We start from the raw sequence: 13,720 nt of genomic DNA on the forward strand, positions 1-13,720 counted from the left end.
CTTCTTTGAGCAATGTTTTATAGTTTTTATAGTTTTCTGTGTACAGGTCTTTTACATACCTGATTAAGTTTATTCCTAGATACTTGATTCTTTAATTTGGTATTTTGAATGGAATTTTCCCCTTAGTTGTCTCCTTGATTGGGTCATTATTTGAGTATAGAAACATTACTGATTTTTGTACATTAATCTTGTATCCTGCCAGTTTGCTGAATTTGTTTATTACCTCAAGTAGCTTTGTTGTAGATGTCTCAGGATTTTCCAAATATAGGATCATGTCATTTGTAAATAATGAAAGTTTTCATTCTTCCTTTCTGATCTGGATACATTTTATTTCTTTTTCCTGCCTCATCCTCTAGCTACAACTTCCAATACCATTTTGAATAATAGTGGTGAAATTGGGCATCCTTCTCTCATTTCCAATCTTAGGGGGAATGTTTTTGATCCCTCATCATTAAGTATGATGCTGGCTATGGGTTTCACATATGCCCTTTATGATATTGAGGAAGTTTCCTTTGATTCATAAATTTAAAGTGTTTTTATCAGAAAAGGGTACTGAATTTTGTGGAATGATTTTTCAGCATCAGTTGAAATGATCATGTGATTTTCCCCTTCAACATGTTAAAATGCTGTATTACATTAACTGATTCCCTTCTGTTGAACCATCCTTGCCTTCCTGGTATAAACTGCACTTGGTCGTCATGTATAATTCTTTTAATGTGTCGTTGGATTCAACTTGCTAGTTTGCTTTCTTTTTTTTTTTTTTTTGAGAATTTTTGCATCTATGTTCATTAGGGAGATTGGTCTGTAGTTTTCCTTTCTTGTAGCACCTTTATCCAGTTTTGGTATTAGACTGATGTGAGCCTCATAAAATGAGTTAGGTAGTCTTCCTTTCCCCTCAATTTTTGGAAGAGCTTGAGCAAAATTGGTATTAGTCATTTTGGAAAGTCATTTTGGAATTTGATAAAATTCCCCTGTGGAACCATCTGGCTTTTCTTTGGAGGCATATTTTTGGTAACTGATTGAACATCTCTTACTTCTGATTGGTTTGTTGAGATCTATTTCCTCTCAAGTCAGTGTAGGTTGTTCCTTTGCTTCTAGGAATTTGTCCATTTCACCTACATTGTCTGGTTTGTTGCATTTAGTATTATCTTATGATTTTTAAAAGTTTCTTCTGGGTCTGTGGTAACAAACCCCCTCTCTTTTCTGATTTTGTTTATTTGCATCTTCTTCTTTTTTTTCTTCTTTCTTTTCTTTTTTTCTCAGCATAGCTAGAGGGCCATCAATTTCATTAATTTTCTCAAAAAATAACTTTTGGTTTTATTGATTCTTTCTATTGTTTTTTGTTCTCCCATTCATTTAACTCTTCTTTAATCTTTGTGTATTTCTCTTCTTCTACTTTCTTTGAAGTTAATTTGCTGTTTTTTCTCCAGTTCCTCCAGTTGAGCAGTTGAGTCCTTGTTTTTTGCTTTTTCTTCTTTTTTAATATAAGCATTTAGAGCAGTAAATTTCCCTCTCAGCACTGTCTTTGCCATATCCTATATGTTCTTATATGTTGTATTCTCATTTTCACTCATCTCCAGATATTTACTGATTTCTCAAGCAGTTTCTCTTTTGAGTTACTAATTGTTTGAAGCATATCATTTAATCTCCACATATTTGGGAATGTTCTAGTTCTTTGCCAGTTATTGATTTCCAACTTCATTCTGTTGTGTTCAAAGGAAGTGCTTTGAATAAATTCAATCTTTTGCAGTTTATAAAGGCCTGTTTTATGCCCCAGCATGTGATCTATCTTGAAGAAGTTTCCATAATGCATATTATGGTGTTTTGGGGGTGCAATGATCTATATTTGTCTATTAGGTCTAATTAATTTGGCCACATTAAGTTCTATAGTTCCTCACTGATTCTCTGTCTGGCTGTTCTACCTAGAGAGGAGAGTGGTGTATTGAAGTCTCCCACTATTATTGTTGAAACATCTATTGCTTCCTTCAGTTTTGCCAATGTTTGCCTCATGTACTTTGGAGCTCCTTGATTAGGAGCATGAATATTTATGATTATTTTTTCTTCCTGGTGAATTGTCCCTTTTCTTAATATGTAGTGTCCTTCTTTGTCTTTTGTGACATCTTTATATTCAAAACTGTTTTGTCTGATATTAATATAATGACTCATGCTTTATTTTGGTTACAGCTTGGAACATCTTTTTCTATTCTTTTACTTTCAATCTATTTGTATCCTTGGGTCTAAGATGAGTCTCTTGTAAGCAGCATATAGATGAATCATATTTTTAATCTATTCTGCCAATCTGTATCTTTTGATTAGTGAGTTTAACTTGTTTACATTCAAAGTCATTACTGTAAAGGCAATTTTGTATCTACTATCTTATCCCTTGGTTTTTATTTGTCAGATCTATATATTCATTTTCATCTCTCTCTTTTTATCCTTTAAGTTACCCTTACTGATAGTCTTAAAGTCTGTGCACTCCACCAGACCTCCCTCTTCTATCTTTTTGTACTCAGATGATAGGATTCCCTTAATAATTCTTGTAAAGAAAGTCTCTTATTGATAAAATCTCTCAAACTTTTCTTGACTATGAAAATTTTAGTCTCTTCTTCACTTTTGAAGTACAACTTATCTGGGTGAAGATTCTTGTCTCAAAGTTCTTCTCTTTCAGCATATTAAATATATCATCCCACTGCCTTCTCACCTCCATAGTGCCTGTTGAGTAGTCTGAACTCAGTCTTCTGTGGTTTCCTTTGTACAAGGTGAATCAGTTTTCTCTTGCTGCTTCAGGGATTATGTCTTTGCTTCAACATTTAACAGTCTGATTCTTAAGGGTCTTAGAATAGGCCTACTTGGATTTATTCTATTTGGGATTTTTGGAGCTTCTTTGATTTGCATATTTACATCTTTTATAAGGGTTGGGAAGTTTTCCCCCACCATCTCTTCAATTAATCTTCCTAGCCCAATTTACTCTTCTTTTCTCCTTCTGAGACACCAATGATATTGATATGTGTTGTTTTGTCCATCATTTCCCTGAGTTCCAATTCACAATTTTCCATCTCTCTTGCCATTTGTTCTTTTGTGTGCTCAAATTACATTTCCTGTCCTCTAGTTCACTTAATCTTTCTTCTGCCTCTTCAAATCTGCTTTTGTGTGTCTCTAGTATATTTTTAATTTGATCTACAATGTCTTTCATCTCTGTGAGATCTGCTATTTTTTCTATTTATTTCTTCATGTTCCTCTAGCATCTTCTTGATGTCATTTATGTCATTAACCATCCCAAAAAATTTATATAGGGCAGTTGTATGAACATCTTTGATTAGTTGCTCTAAATTCTGTGTCTCCTCTAGTGTTTTAATTTTGTCAGTTGGCTGGGTCATATCTGCCTAAACCTTCCTGTGCTTTGTGATTTTCTGTTGGCTTCAAGGCATTTGATTATCGTGACAAAGCTTTTTTGAAGTTGATTTCCCTCACTCATCTAAGGTTTTGTAAATGCTTGGGTTTGCATTGAAGTTCTCCTTATGCAGTTAGTTTGTCAGTAATTCCCCACCAAACCAAGGTCTTGCCCTTATACATGAGATGCAACTCTACTTGAGGATATGTGAAAAGCTAGGCAGATAGTTTGTCAGCCTACGCTTTCTGCTTCTTCCTATCAGATAGCACTTTTTGGCCATTTCTTCCCCTCAGGAACACCTCTCCCTGACTGTGACAATTGGCTGAGCTGCATGGAGAACCCAGTGCAATTCTGATCAGGGCCACTGGTCTCAGTGCATGCTGAAAGGCCACCAATACCAGGGTTGGGGTTTGAGCAGTGTGCAGCTCAGCAGAGACACTGCTTGTGGGCCTGCTTGATATGGTGGCACAAGGCTGCTTTTCCAGGGAAAGGGGGCAGTACAAGGACTCAATGAGTCTCTTTTGCTGGTCAGTTGCCAGACTGACTCCACTCTGCATCTCCCCCTCCTCCCAGGGAAAAGCCTCTCAGTCTCTACCACAAAACCAGGTGTTCACAGTGACCTCTCTCTGTGATCAGGAGCAGGAACTGTGCACTGGCTGAGTGGATTCTGTGTGCAGAGAAAGCAAATCTACTGGTTGCTGTGTTCCCCATGGGAGCTCCCAACTGAGGGTAGGTGTTCTAGTTCGCTAACTGCTGGAATGCAATATACCAGAAACAGAACAGCTTTTAAAAAGGTGAATTTAATGAGTTGCTAGTTTACAGTTCCAAGGCAGAGAAAATGTCCCAATCAAAACAAGTCGATACAAACGTCCAAGTTAAGGCATCTGGGGAAAGATACCTTGGTTGAAGAAGGCCAATGAAGTTCAGGATCTCTCTCTCTCATCCAAGAAGGCACATGGTGAACACAGTCATGGTTTCTCTCTCAGCTGGAAGGGCACATGGTGAGCAAGGCATCATCTGCTAGCTTCTTCTCCTGGTTTCCTGTTTCATGAAGCTCCCCAGGAGATGTTTTCCTTCTTCATCCCCAAAGGTCACTGGCTGGTGGACGCTCTGCTTCTTGTGGCTTCTTGTTCTGCTCTGCTCTCTCTGAATCTCTCATTCTCCAAAATATTTCCTCTTTTATAGGACTCCAATAAACCAATCAAGACCCACCCAAATGGGTGGAGACATGTCGTCCCCTAATCCAGTTTAACAACCATTCTTGACTAAATCAGATCATCCAGGGAGATGATCTCATTACAGTTTCAAACATACAGTATTGAATAGAGATTAGTCTGCCTTTATGAAATGGGATTTATATTAAAACATGGCTCTTCTTAGGGGGGCATACTTCCTTTCAAACCAGCACAGTGGGCAAGAGTGTAGGGGCTCACTTCTCCTTTGGGTCCTGCACTTTCCTGTCCACTGCTATTGTCTCCAATGGGGTCAAAACTGAACAGATTCGCACCATTCTCTCCATCCCAATTTCTCCACTTTTTCATCCAGGACCCCCCTATACTCTCTCTAGTCACTCAACCCTAGAATTGAGGTGAACTCAGTCTGTCCCATTCTTCCATCTTCCCATCTTCATTCCTTCTTATGGCTGAATAATATACCATAGCATGTATATGCCACATTTATTCCCAATCAGCTGTTTCTGGACAATTGGGATGGTTCCCCATTTGGGCTATTATGAATAATGTTGCTATGAACGTTGTAACACAGGGATCTATTTGAGCTCTTGTTTTCAATTCTTTTGGTGGAATTGATGGGTTTTATGGTAATGTAACCCTTTGAAGAACTGCAAAATTGTCTTCCGCAGCAACTACACTACTTTACGTTTCTCGCAGCAATGCATGAGGCTTCCAATTTCTCAAGATCCTTAACAACACTTCTCATTTTTTTGTCTTTTTAGTAATAACTATTTTAGTGTGTATGAACTGATATCTCGTTGTGGTTTGGGTTTGCATTTCCTGGATGGCTACTGACAAACATGTTTTCATGCGCTCAATGCCGATGTGTATATCTTTTTCTGAAAAATGTCTATTCAAGTTCTTTGCCTATTTTTAAATTGTATTCTGTATCTTTTTGTTGTTGTGTTGTAGAAGCACTTTATATATTCTGTTAACCCCTTACTTTATACATGATTTGGAAATATTTTCACCCAATCTGTAGATTGTCTTTCTTAGAAATGTCCTTTGATACTCAGAAGTTTTGAAGTTCAATTTGTTTATTTTTTTTTATTCATCATGCTTTCGTACCATATGTAAGGATCCATTGCCAAATCCAAATAATACAGTTTTATCCTTATTTTTTTTGCATATAGTTTGAGATAGGGGTCCAATTTAATTATTTTACATATAGAAAATTAATTATTCCAAGGCATCATTTTTGAATGATTGTTTGATTTTTAAGATAATGTCTCTATTATCTCTAGCTAATATTTATATTTTATCTTTGTTTTTGAGTTTCATCAATCTTACCTTAATGAGCCTAGGTATGGCTTTTCGTTGCTTATTTTCTTCATGCTTTGAGTTCACAGAGTTTCTTCAATCTTCAAATTGATGACCTTCACCAGTTTTGGAATGTTCTAGGCCAATATTCTTTCAAATATTGCTCCTCTGTCTCTCCTCTACAAAGGAACTCCAATTAAATTATGATATGCCATTTTCTGATGCCCCATGTTTATAACACTCTTCTTAGTATTTCCCTCTGAGCTTTAGTTTAGGCATGTTCTTTTGAGCTTCTCCTCTTCTACAATAATTCTCTCATTCTGTATCTAATAAACTATAAGCCCATATAATAGGCTCCTAAGTTTTGATATTGTTTCAGATCTAGGTTTCCTTCTGGACTCCTTTTAAAGATCCCAATTATCCAGAGCAAACCACCGTCTTTCCTCTCTCTTTCTCCAGGCACTCCTCTTTTGTTTAATTTTGACTCAATTAATCATGACTAATTTGCAAATCTTTACCAGCTAACTCTAAAATATGTATTACCATTAGACCTATCTCCTTTGTTTGTCTTTGCTTTCACCTTTTGTTCCTATGTTCCATTATACTTTTGCATGCCTAGTAACTTTGAATTGAAATCTGATCATTGGGAAAAAGACATAGAGGCTAGAGATGATTTTGTTTTCTTCCAGAAGTGGTTCACCCTGGGCAAATAGAATTGTAATCAATCACCTTAATCCAGTTGCGAATAGCTTTGACTGCAGACTGAGTTGCATCATTGTTCTGACTTACTGTGCCTCTGGTTTGTTACTGGGTCTCCATGTTTTCAACCATCATCATCATGCACACACTCATCTCTGAATCACACGAATGTTGAAAACTCTGCTTGGCTTTCTGAGACTCAGCATTACATTTTTAATCCACCAGTGAACACAGGACAGGAGCTCAGCAACTCCTATAAAAGAAATTTCTACCCTTGTTTTTGAGATTGCAAGCTGTTCTAGTTTGCTAGCTGCCGGAATGCAATATATCAGAAATGGAATGGCTTTTAAAAGGGGGAATTTAATAGGTTGCTCGTTTACAGTTCTAAGGCTGAGAAAATGTCCCAACTAAAGCAAGTCTATAGAAATGCCCAATCAAAGGCATCCAAGGAAAGATACCTTGGTTCAAGAAGGCCAACGAAGTTCAGGGTTTCTCTCTCAAGTGGAAGGGCACATGGCAAACACAGTCAGTTTCTCTCTCATCTGGAAAGGCACATGGTGAACATGGTCAGGGTTTCTCTCTCATCTGAAAGGGCACACAGAGAACATGGCGTCATCTGCTAGCTTCTTCTCCTGGCTTCCTGTTTCATGAAGCTCCCCGGGAGGCATTTTCCCTCTTCATCTCCAAAGCACTGGCTGATGGACTCTCTGCTTCGTGGTGCTTCAGCATTCTCTGCTTTCTCCAAATCTCCTTCATTCTTCAAAATGTTTCCTCTTTTATAGGACTCCAGAAACTTATCAAGACCCACCCAAATGGGTGGAGACATGTCTTCACCTAATCCAGCTTAACAACCACTCTTGATTAAATCACATATCCAGAGACGTGATCTAATTACAATTTCAAACATACAGCATTGAATAGGGATTATTCTGCCATTATGAAATGGGATTTAGATTAAAACACAGCTTTCCTAGGGGACATACATCCTTTCAAACCAGCACACAAGCCTCTGCCAAATACTTTGTTCTTGATCAGCAATGATTTCCACCAACACTAAGCCTGGTTCTCTTTCCTCTCATCAGAACAGAAAATCCTAACCAAATTGTTAATAGGCACATGCCTTATCAAAATCCTATAGTGATTCTTTTATAAAGGAATCTTTTTAAAAATATATATTGAGTTTTCAGCATTCTTAACTTTCAACCTATTTCACATGCTTATATAATGGTAATATAGTAAGAGCCTCTTTTAAAAATAAGTACACGAATAAATATCTTCATAAAATTCATATTTTAATAACTTTGGCATAAATGAGCTTGACAGACATACTTGCTTAATTTCAGAATCCACAAAAGAGACAGGGCAACGCGAAGGAAAACCATTCAGAAGCCTATGCTATATCAACTCCATCCATTGGAAATCAATTTGTTGAGTTAAAATGGGATTTTTTTAAAAACAGGTACCAGGTAACATCCAGAAGTAAAGCAATGTTCCAAATTAAACAAGCATTCCCACTACTTTTCATTCTTCAATCTTTTTTTTTTTTTAAAGACCCAACCATGAAGACGATAGCCTTGTCCCAAGATGTTGCTATTACTTAACGGCTGAGTTCTGGTTCCCCACTCTCTCTGTCACAGAGGCAGAAGGGAAACACTCCACAGCACGGCCACAGCCACATACTGTTGTTGTTATAATCAGACAACTGCTGAGGGACCTCCGTCAGGGTCTCCTGATGCCGTCCCAAGGCTTTGCCCACCTTTGTCATCACCAAGTCATAGAGGGGCTCAGTATCCCTGGAAAGAGGGGTGGACTCCGAAGGGTCTTTGGAGAGGTCAAAGAGTAGAGGAGGGTTGTGAACGGTGACGTTTTCCCCTGTGCATTGACAAAACAGGCTTTTGTAGCAGCCTCCAGACCCTTTGCCTTCAAAATTAGGCGTCACATAGTGAACCTTCCAAATTGCCCCACCTACGGAGAAAACAAACGCGTAGGCTGAGTCCCACACATGGGCGATCATAGCACTTCCCACATTCCAGAAACATCATCTCTCATTCTCCTAGACTTACCTCCTGTCCCTTTCTGTACCATGCTCACTTATTTCTGATGAGAAACTCCAAATATGCCTTTTTCCCAATAACACTGAGTAGGGTGTGTGCTGGTTCAAAACTGTTAGGTACCCCGGAACCGACATGTTTTTTGACTTAATCCAATCTTGTGGAAGCAAGCCTATTGTTTAGGGGAGGGATCATTTTGACTAAAATGTTTCCATGGAGTTGTGACTCACCAAATTGTAAGTGGGACTTTTGATTAGGTGGTTTCCATGGAGAAGCATCTCTCCCTATTCAAGGTGGGTCTTACTGCACTTACTGCAGTCCTCTAAGAGGGAACCATTTTGGATAAAGCTCAAAACTCACACAGACAGAGACGTTTGGAGATTTAAAAAGAAAACACCCCCCAAGGAAGCTGTTTGAAACCAGAAGCCAGGAGAGAAGGACAGCAGACATCACCATGCACTTCCTATGTGACAGAGAACCCCTGAACCCCAGTGGCCATTTCTTCCCAGTCAAGGTACCTTTTTCTGGATGCCTCAGTTTGGACATGTTTAAGGCTTAGAACTATAAACTTTTAATTTAGTAAATCCCCTTTATAAAAGTCAACCCATTTCTCATCTGTTGCATCCCAGCAGCATTCACAAACCAAAACACGGTCAATTCTAAAAAGGGTTCTTTTTGATAGAGCTACTGATTTCCCAGGAATGCCAAAGAACTCCCTGTGCAATATTTTGCTCTGATGTGTGGAAGTCTGAACAGGGAAGGGAAGGAGGTCACGTTGACTGAACAGTCCTTGGCATAAGTAGGATGCCGACAGGTGTGTACTCACTGTTCTTCTGATGCCACCGCGCAGCGTGGAGGTATATCCCACAGTAGTGGAAGAGAAACTCATGGTCCGAATGCTGGACATCTCCCTTCAGCAAGGGCAGGAGGTCTCGGCCATCAATGACCCTGAAGACACACACCAGAGACAAGACGTCAATGGAAAGAAACAGGCTGAAGGCATGTTCTTTAGCTTCTTCAGGGTAATTGTGAAATGCACAAAGCACAGGAGGGAGTCACACAAAAGAAAGGGATGGAGGGATCTGCTCTCAAGCAACTTGCAATTTAATGGACAGGGTCATAGAGAACCCACCTTATGCATTAAAATTTCAAGTGAAGAGACTAGTAAAGATGATGGAGTAAACACAAGAGCTCAAGATAACAAAATCACTCACCAACAGAGGAGAAGCCAGAAAGACAGCCCAAGGTAAGCCAGAAAAATGTACATCCATTGTTGCAAACTGAATAATTAAACTAATCTAAATAAATTGTCTGCTACTCTACACACTTTGCCAAACTTGGATTTTCCACTTTCATTTAAATAATATATATTTTTTGGCCAATATATCCAAAATAGTACGGTTTCAACATATAATCATTTTTTAAATAATTGAGATATTTGATATTCTTCCTTTGGGACTAATGCTTCAAAACCTGTACTTTATGTTTACAGTACGTCTGAATTTGGGTGCTAATTTTTCCTCAGAAAATTTGACTTGTATTTAGATTTCATAACTTTAAAGTTCTCCAGCAACTGAATCAAGTCTCCAAAAATCATTAATTTTTTTGTGTGTGGATCTACACTGAAAAAACCACTTTATATGTCTTAACTAAATCTACTCTTCATTTATTTATTTATTTTGCATGGGCAGGCACAGGGAATTGAACCTGGGTCTCTGGCATGGCAGGGGAGAACTCTTCCTGCTGAGCCACCATGGCCTGCCCTAAATCTACTTTTGTATCAAAAACAAATCAATTTCTGCATAGAAAAACTGATGTTAAGAAAATCAGTAATTGTATCAATTAAAAATTATTAGAACCAAATGCAGAAAGCTACATACGTGTATGTTTTTCCTTGTATAGTTGCATATATGTACATCATATATTAATAATTGCATATATAGTTGTGTGTAAAATAGTTGTATATACAGCTTTTTATATACATGCAATTTTCTGTATAGTTCTGTATATGGGCATGTGTATGGTTGTCTTTTCATTTAAAAGTCTCAGAACCCAGAAGAATGCATTTTTTCTGGAAGGAGACATTTACCTCCAATTCAATGGCATTGTAAAAAGATAGCCGTATTTTAGCTTGTAACAATTCCATTGAGCCTATACTTTGTAACTTTCGTTTCAAATATTTCAATTCATGAATTAATGAAGCCCACTTCAAAACGTTCCAGCCATATAAATTTCCCCCCAGCTAATTAAATCCTTAAAACAGAGGAAGAAAATTTAACATCTGTGTCATATGAATGTTTTCAAACTTCAGAGTTTTCTGAGTTATTGGCTCCCCCCCCCCCATTTTTAACTCATTGAATCACAGCTTGCATGAGATTTGCACACCACAATGGTAGATTCTGTTTCCAGGCAATCCCAAGTGTGACTCTGTTGTGGTGACAATCACTCTGGAGTTTGCATCCTGGAGACTGAACAGCCTTATATTTCTTTTTCTTACAGAGAAGAGACTTTGCTTTCATCCATTCCCTCCCCATCTGCATTTTCCCAAAGCCCAATTATATAAACCCCTACTCCAGAAAAGGGAAATCATGCAGTCCATTTGCTTATGAAGATCATAGAAGGCATGGAACTGGAAAGAGATGCCTTAAGATAGCACCTGCTGCTATCGCATTTGAAACGTCTGAGCAAGCAGTGACTGTGAGAAGGAACTCATAGTGAGAGGTCACTGCTATTACAGCACCTGTCCCGAGGCAGAGCTGCCCCTCCCAATGATGCCAGGGTTGGATAAATATCCATCAGACTCGTGGGCTCATCAATCTCTTTGCCAGCTTGCAGCACGTCCGGCCATCGCAGGATTCCTGGGACACGGATCCCACCTTCCCATCCTCCCATGCCTTTTCCACCTATAAAACAAGGAAAGCAAATTCAATCCCCCCCCGCAGGTAACCTATCCTCAGCACTGGAACTCTATACATTCTTGTGTCTTTGCATTAATCTATACCATGGCCATTCAATCTTCATGCAAGGCACGGTACATGCAGCAGCACTGAAGCTTTGACACTTTCATCAAGCCACCATGATGGTTTGCAATGATTCAATCTCAGGGATTAACCATTGAAAGTCTACTGTATGGAAGACACTATGTAGGTTAGAAAACACAATCCTTGCCTTTAAAAACGAGCATCATATTCTATCCCTCAGCCATCTAATCTACATTCCAGAGGCATGTAACTATCCAAAGGTCTTTTTCTCACTGAAATCGTTTTCCAAGCGTAAAAATTATGAGACGATATTAAGGGTTTTTGAAATTTTCAAGCAATTAAAAAATCTTCCCCTGTGGCCATAAGGTCAATCAAAATGCCCCATGCTTTGTACTAGAGGGTTATTATCACTAGCCAAAACATCTCAAGCCACACGTAAAAGTTAGAGGCCTTGAGCCGGAGAGAAAGAAATTGACATTAAGTGAAATATATAAAATCTACTACATAGCTTATCATTTCGTTTTGTAAACTGTGAGATGCATTTTTGATTTTTTTTGTTCTAATACAAATTTGCCATCTCTCTAGAGAATGAGGCAGATATGTAAATGAAAATTAATATTTAAAATTCACAGCATTAAATACATGTCAAATGAAATGAAACAATGTTTCAAGCAACGTTTTATAAAGTTGCAGCATTTAAACTTCTGCATTCATTGAAACTGGAAGCTGAGATGATTCGTTCACATGAGGTGCCTGTGAAGCTGCAAAATTCATTGACCAAGAGCAAAGAACTGGGAATGAATTCTTCCGCTTGTTTTTCATTCAATAAATATTCACACTCCTGAGGACAGAAAGTGGTAATCCTGGCAAAGAAACCTAATTTTCCTCACCCTTGAATTTTCCATTCCATCCCCCAAGCTGGGCGTGCCCATTTCTGGCCTCTAGGTGCCCACCATGGTCAGAAGAGAAGTAGACGACAGTGTTATTCCGTATAGTATTCACATCAATCGCCTTGAGAATCTGGCCTGAAATTAGAAATGTTTAAACAGTGAGAAGGAGCATCCTATCTGAGAATTCACAAGCTGTCGATGTCTGAGCAATTTTCATGTTATTGAATTTGAACACACGTGTAAAATTTTAAAAATGTAAAAGTGTTATTTTTTCAAAGCAATACACATCTCATGAAAATTGAAAGTGACTTTATGTTTTAACCAAAGGAATACCAGGCTAATAGGAAGACTACTAAGGCAGAAGGAAGGATGTTGGTCTCAAAGCATCGGTCAAGCTAAAGAGCTATAAAAGTGAAAAAATTCTTTAATGCTAAAAACCAGAAGTTATAACAAGTATATTAAGGGTAACGATATTGTGACACCAAATAAGGTGGCAGGCACCTTAATGAAAACCTGCAGGAGACTCAAGAAGTCATAGATAGAAGCACACGGTGAATATGACACAATATAGGACAGATCAAGTGAAAAAAAGCATAAATAAGAACATAGCAGATCTTGATGTCATAAGCAACAGGGCAGATTTTATGGAAACGTATCAAACTTTTACACACTGATACTGAAGAAATATGTCTCCTATTCAGATTGGGGGGTGTTCTGGTTTGAAACGATGTACCCTAGAAAAGCCATGTTTTAATCCTAATCCCATTTTGTAAAGGCAGCCATTTCTTCTAACCCCTATTCGGTACTGTATGTTTGAAACTGTAACTAGATCATCTCCCTGGAGATGTGACTCCATCAAGAGTGGGTGTTAAGCTGGATTAGGTGGAAGCATGTCTCCACCCATTCTAGGTGGGTCTTGATTACTCGAATCATATAAAAAGAGGAAACATTTTGGAGAAAGAAGGAGATTCAGAGAGAGCGGAGAAGAACAACTTAGCTGCGAGAAGCAGAGACTCCATCAACCAGCAACCTCTGGAGATGAAGAAGGAAAACGCCTCCCCGGGAGCTTCATGAAACAGGAAGCCAGGAAAGAAAGCTAGCAGATGATGCCATGCTTGCCATGTGCCCTTCCAGATGAGAAAAAACCTTGACTATGTTCACCATGTGCCTTTCCAGATGAGAGAGAAACCCTGAAGTACACCAGCCTTCTTGAACC

The 13,720-nt window shown here is 38.5% G+C and overlaps 1 protein-coding gene across 9 annotated transcripts in view; it reads right to left on the bottom strand.

Annotated features, from left to right (window-relative positions):
- Positions 1 to 7,864: 7,864 nt before the first annotated feature.
- The window catches only part of LOC143671392 (arylsulfatase F-like), a 104,805-nt gene continuing 98,949 nt past the window's right edge, over positions 7,865 to 13,720 (bottom strand). For all 9 annotated transcript variants that reach the window (XM_077146535.1, XM_077146532.1, XM_077146534.1 and 6 more), the window contains 4 exons: positions 12,505 to 12,639; positions 11,374 to 11,536; positions 9,460 to 9,581; positions 7,865 to 8,547 (listed from right to left, as the gene is read on the bottom strand). In XM_077146535.1, coding sequence (XP_077002650.1) covers positions 8,180 to 8,547; positions 9,460 to 9,581; positions 11,374 to 11,536; positions 12,505 to 12,639 — 788 coding nt within the window. In that variant the 3' untranslated portion in view covers positions 7,865 to 8,179. The remainder of the gene's footprint in view (positions 8,548 to 9,459; positions 9,582 to 11,373; positions 11,537 to 12,504; positions 12,640 to 13,720) is intronic.

This window comes from Tamandua tetradactyla, chromosome X, assembly GCF_023851605.1.
Source record: "Tamandua tetradactyla isolate mTamTet1 chromosome X, mTamTet1.pri, whole genome shotgun sequence".
Taxonomy (NCBI): Eukaryota; Metazoa; Chordata; class Mammalia; order Pilosa; family Myrmecophagidae; genus Tamandua; species Tamandua tetradactyla.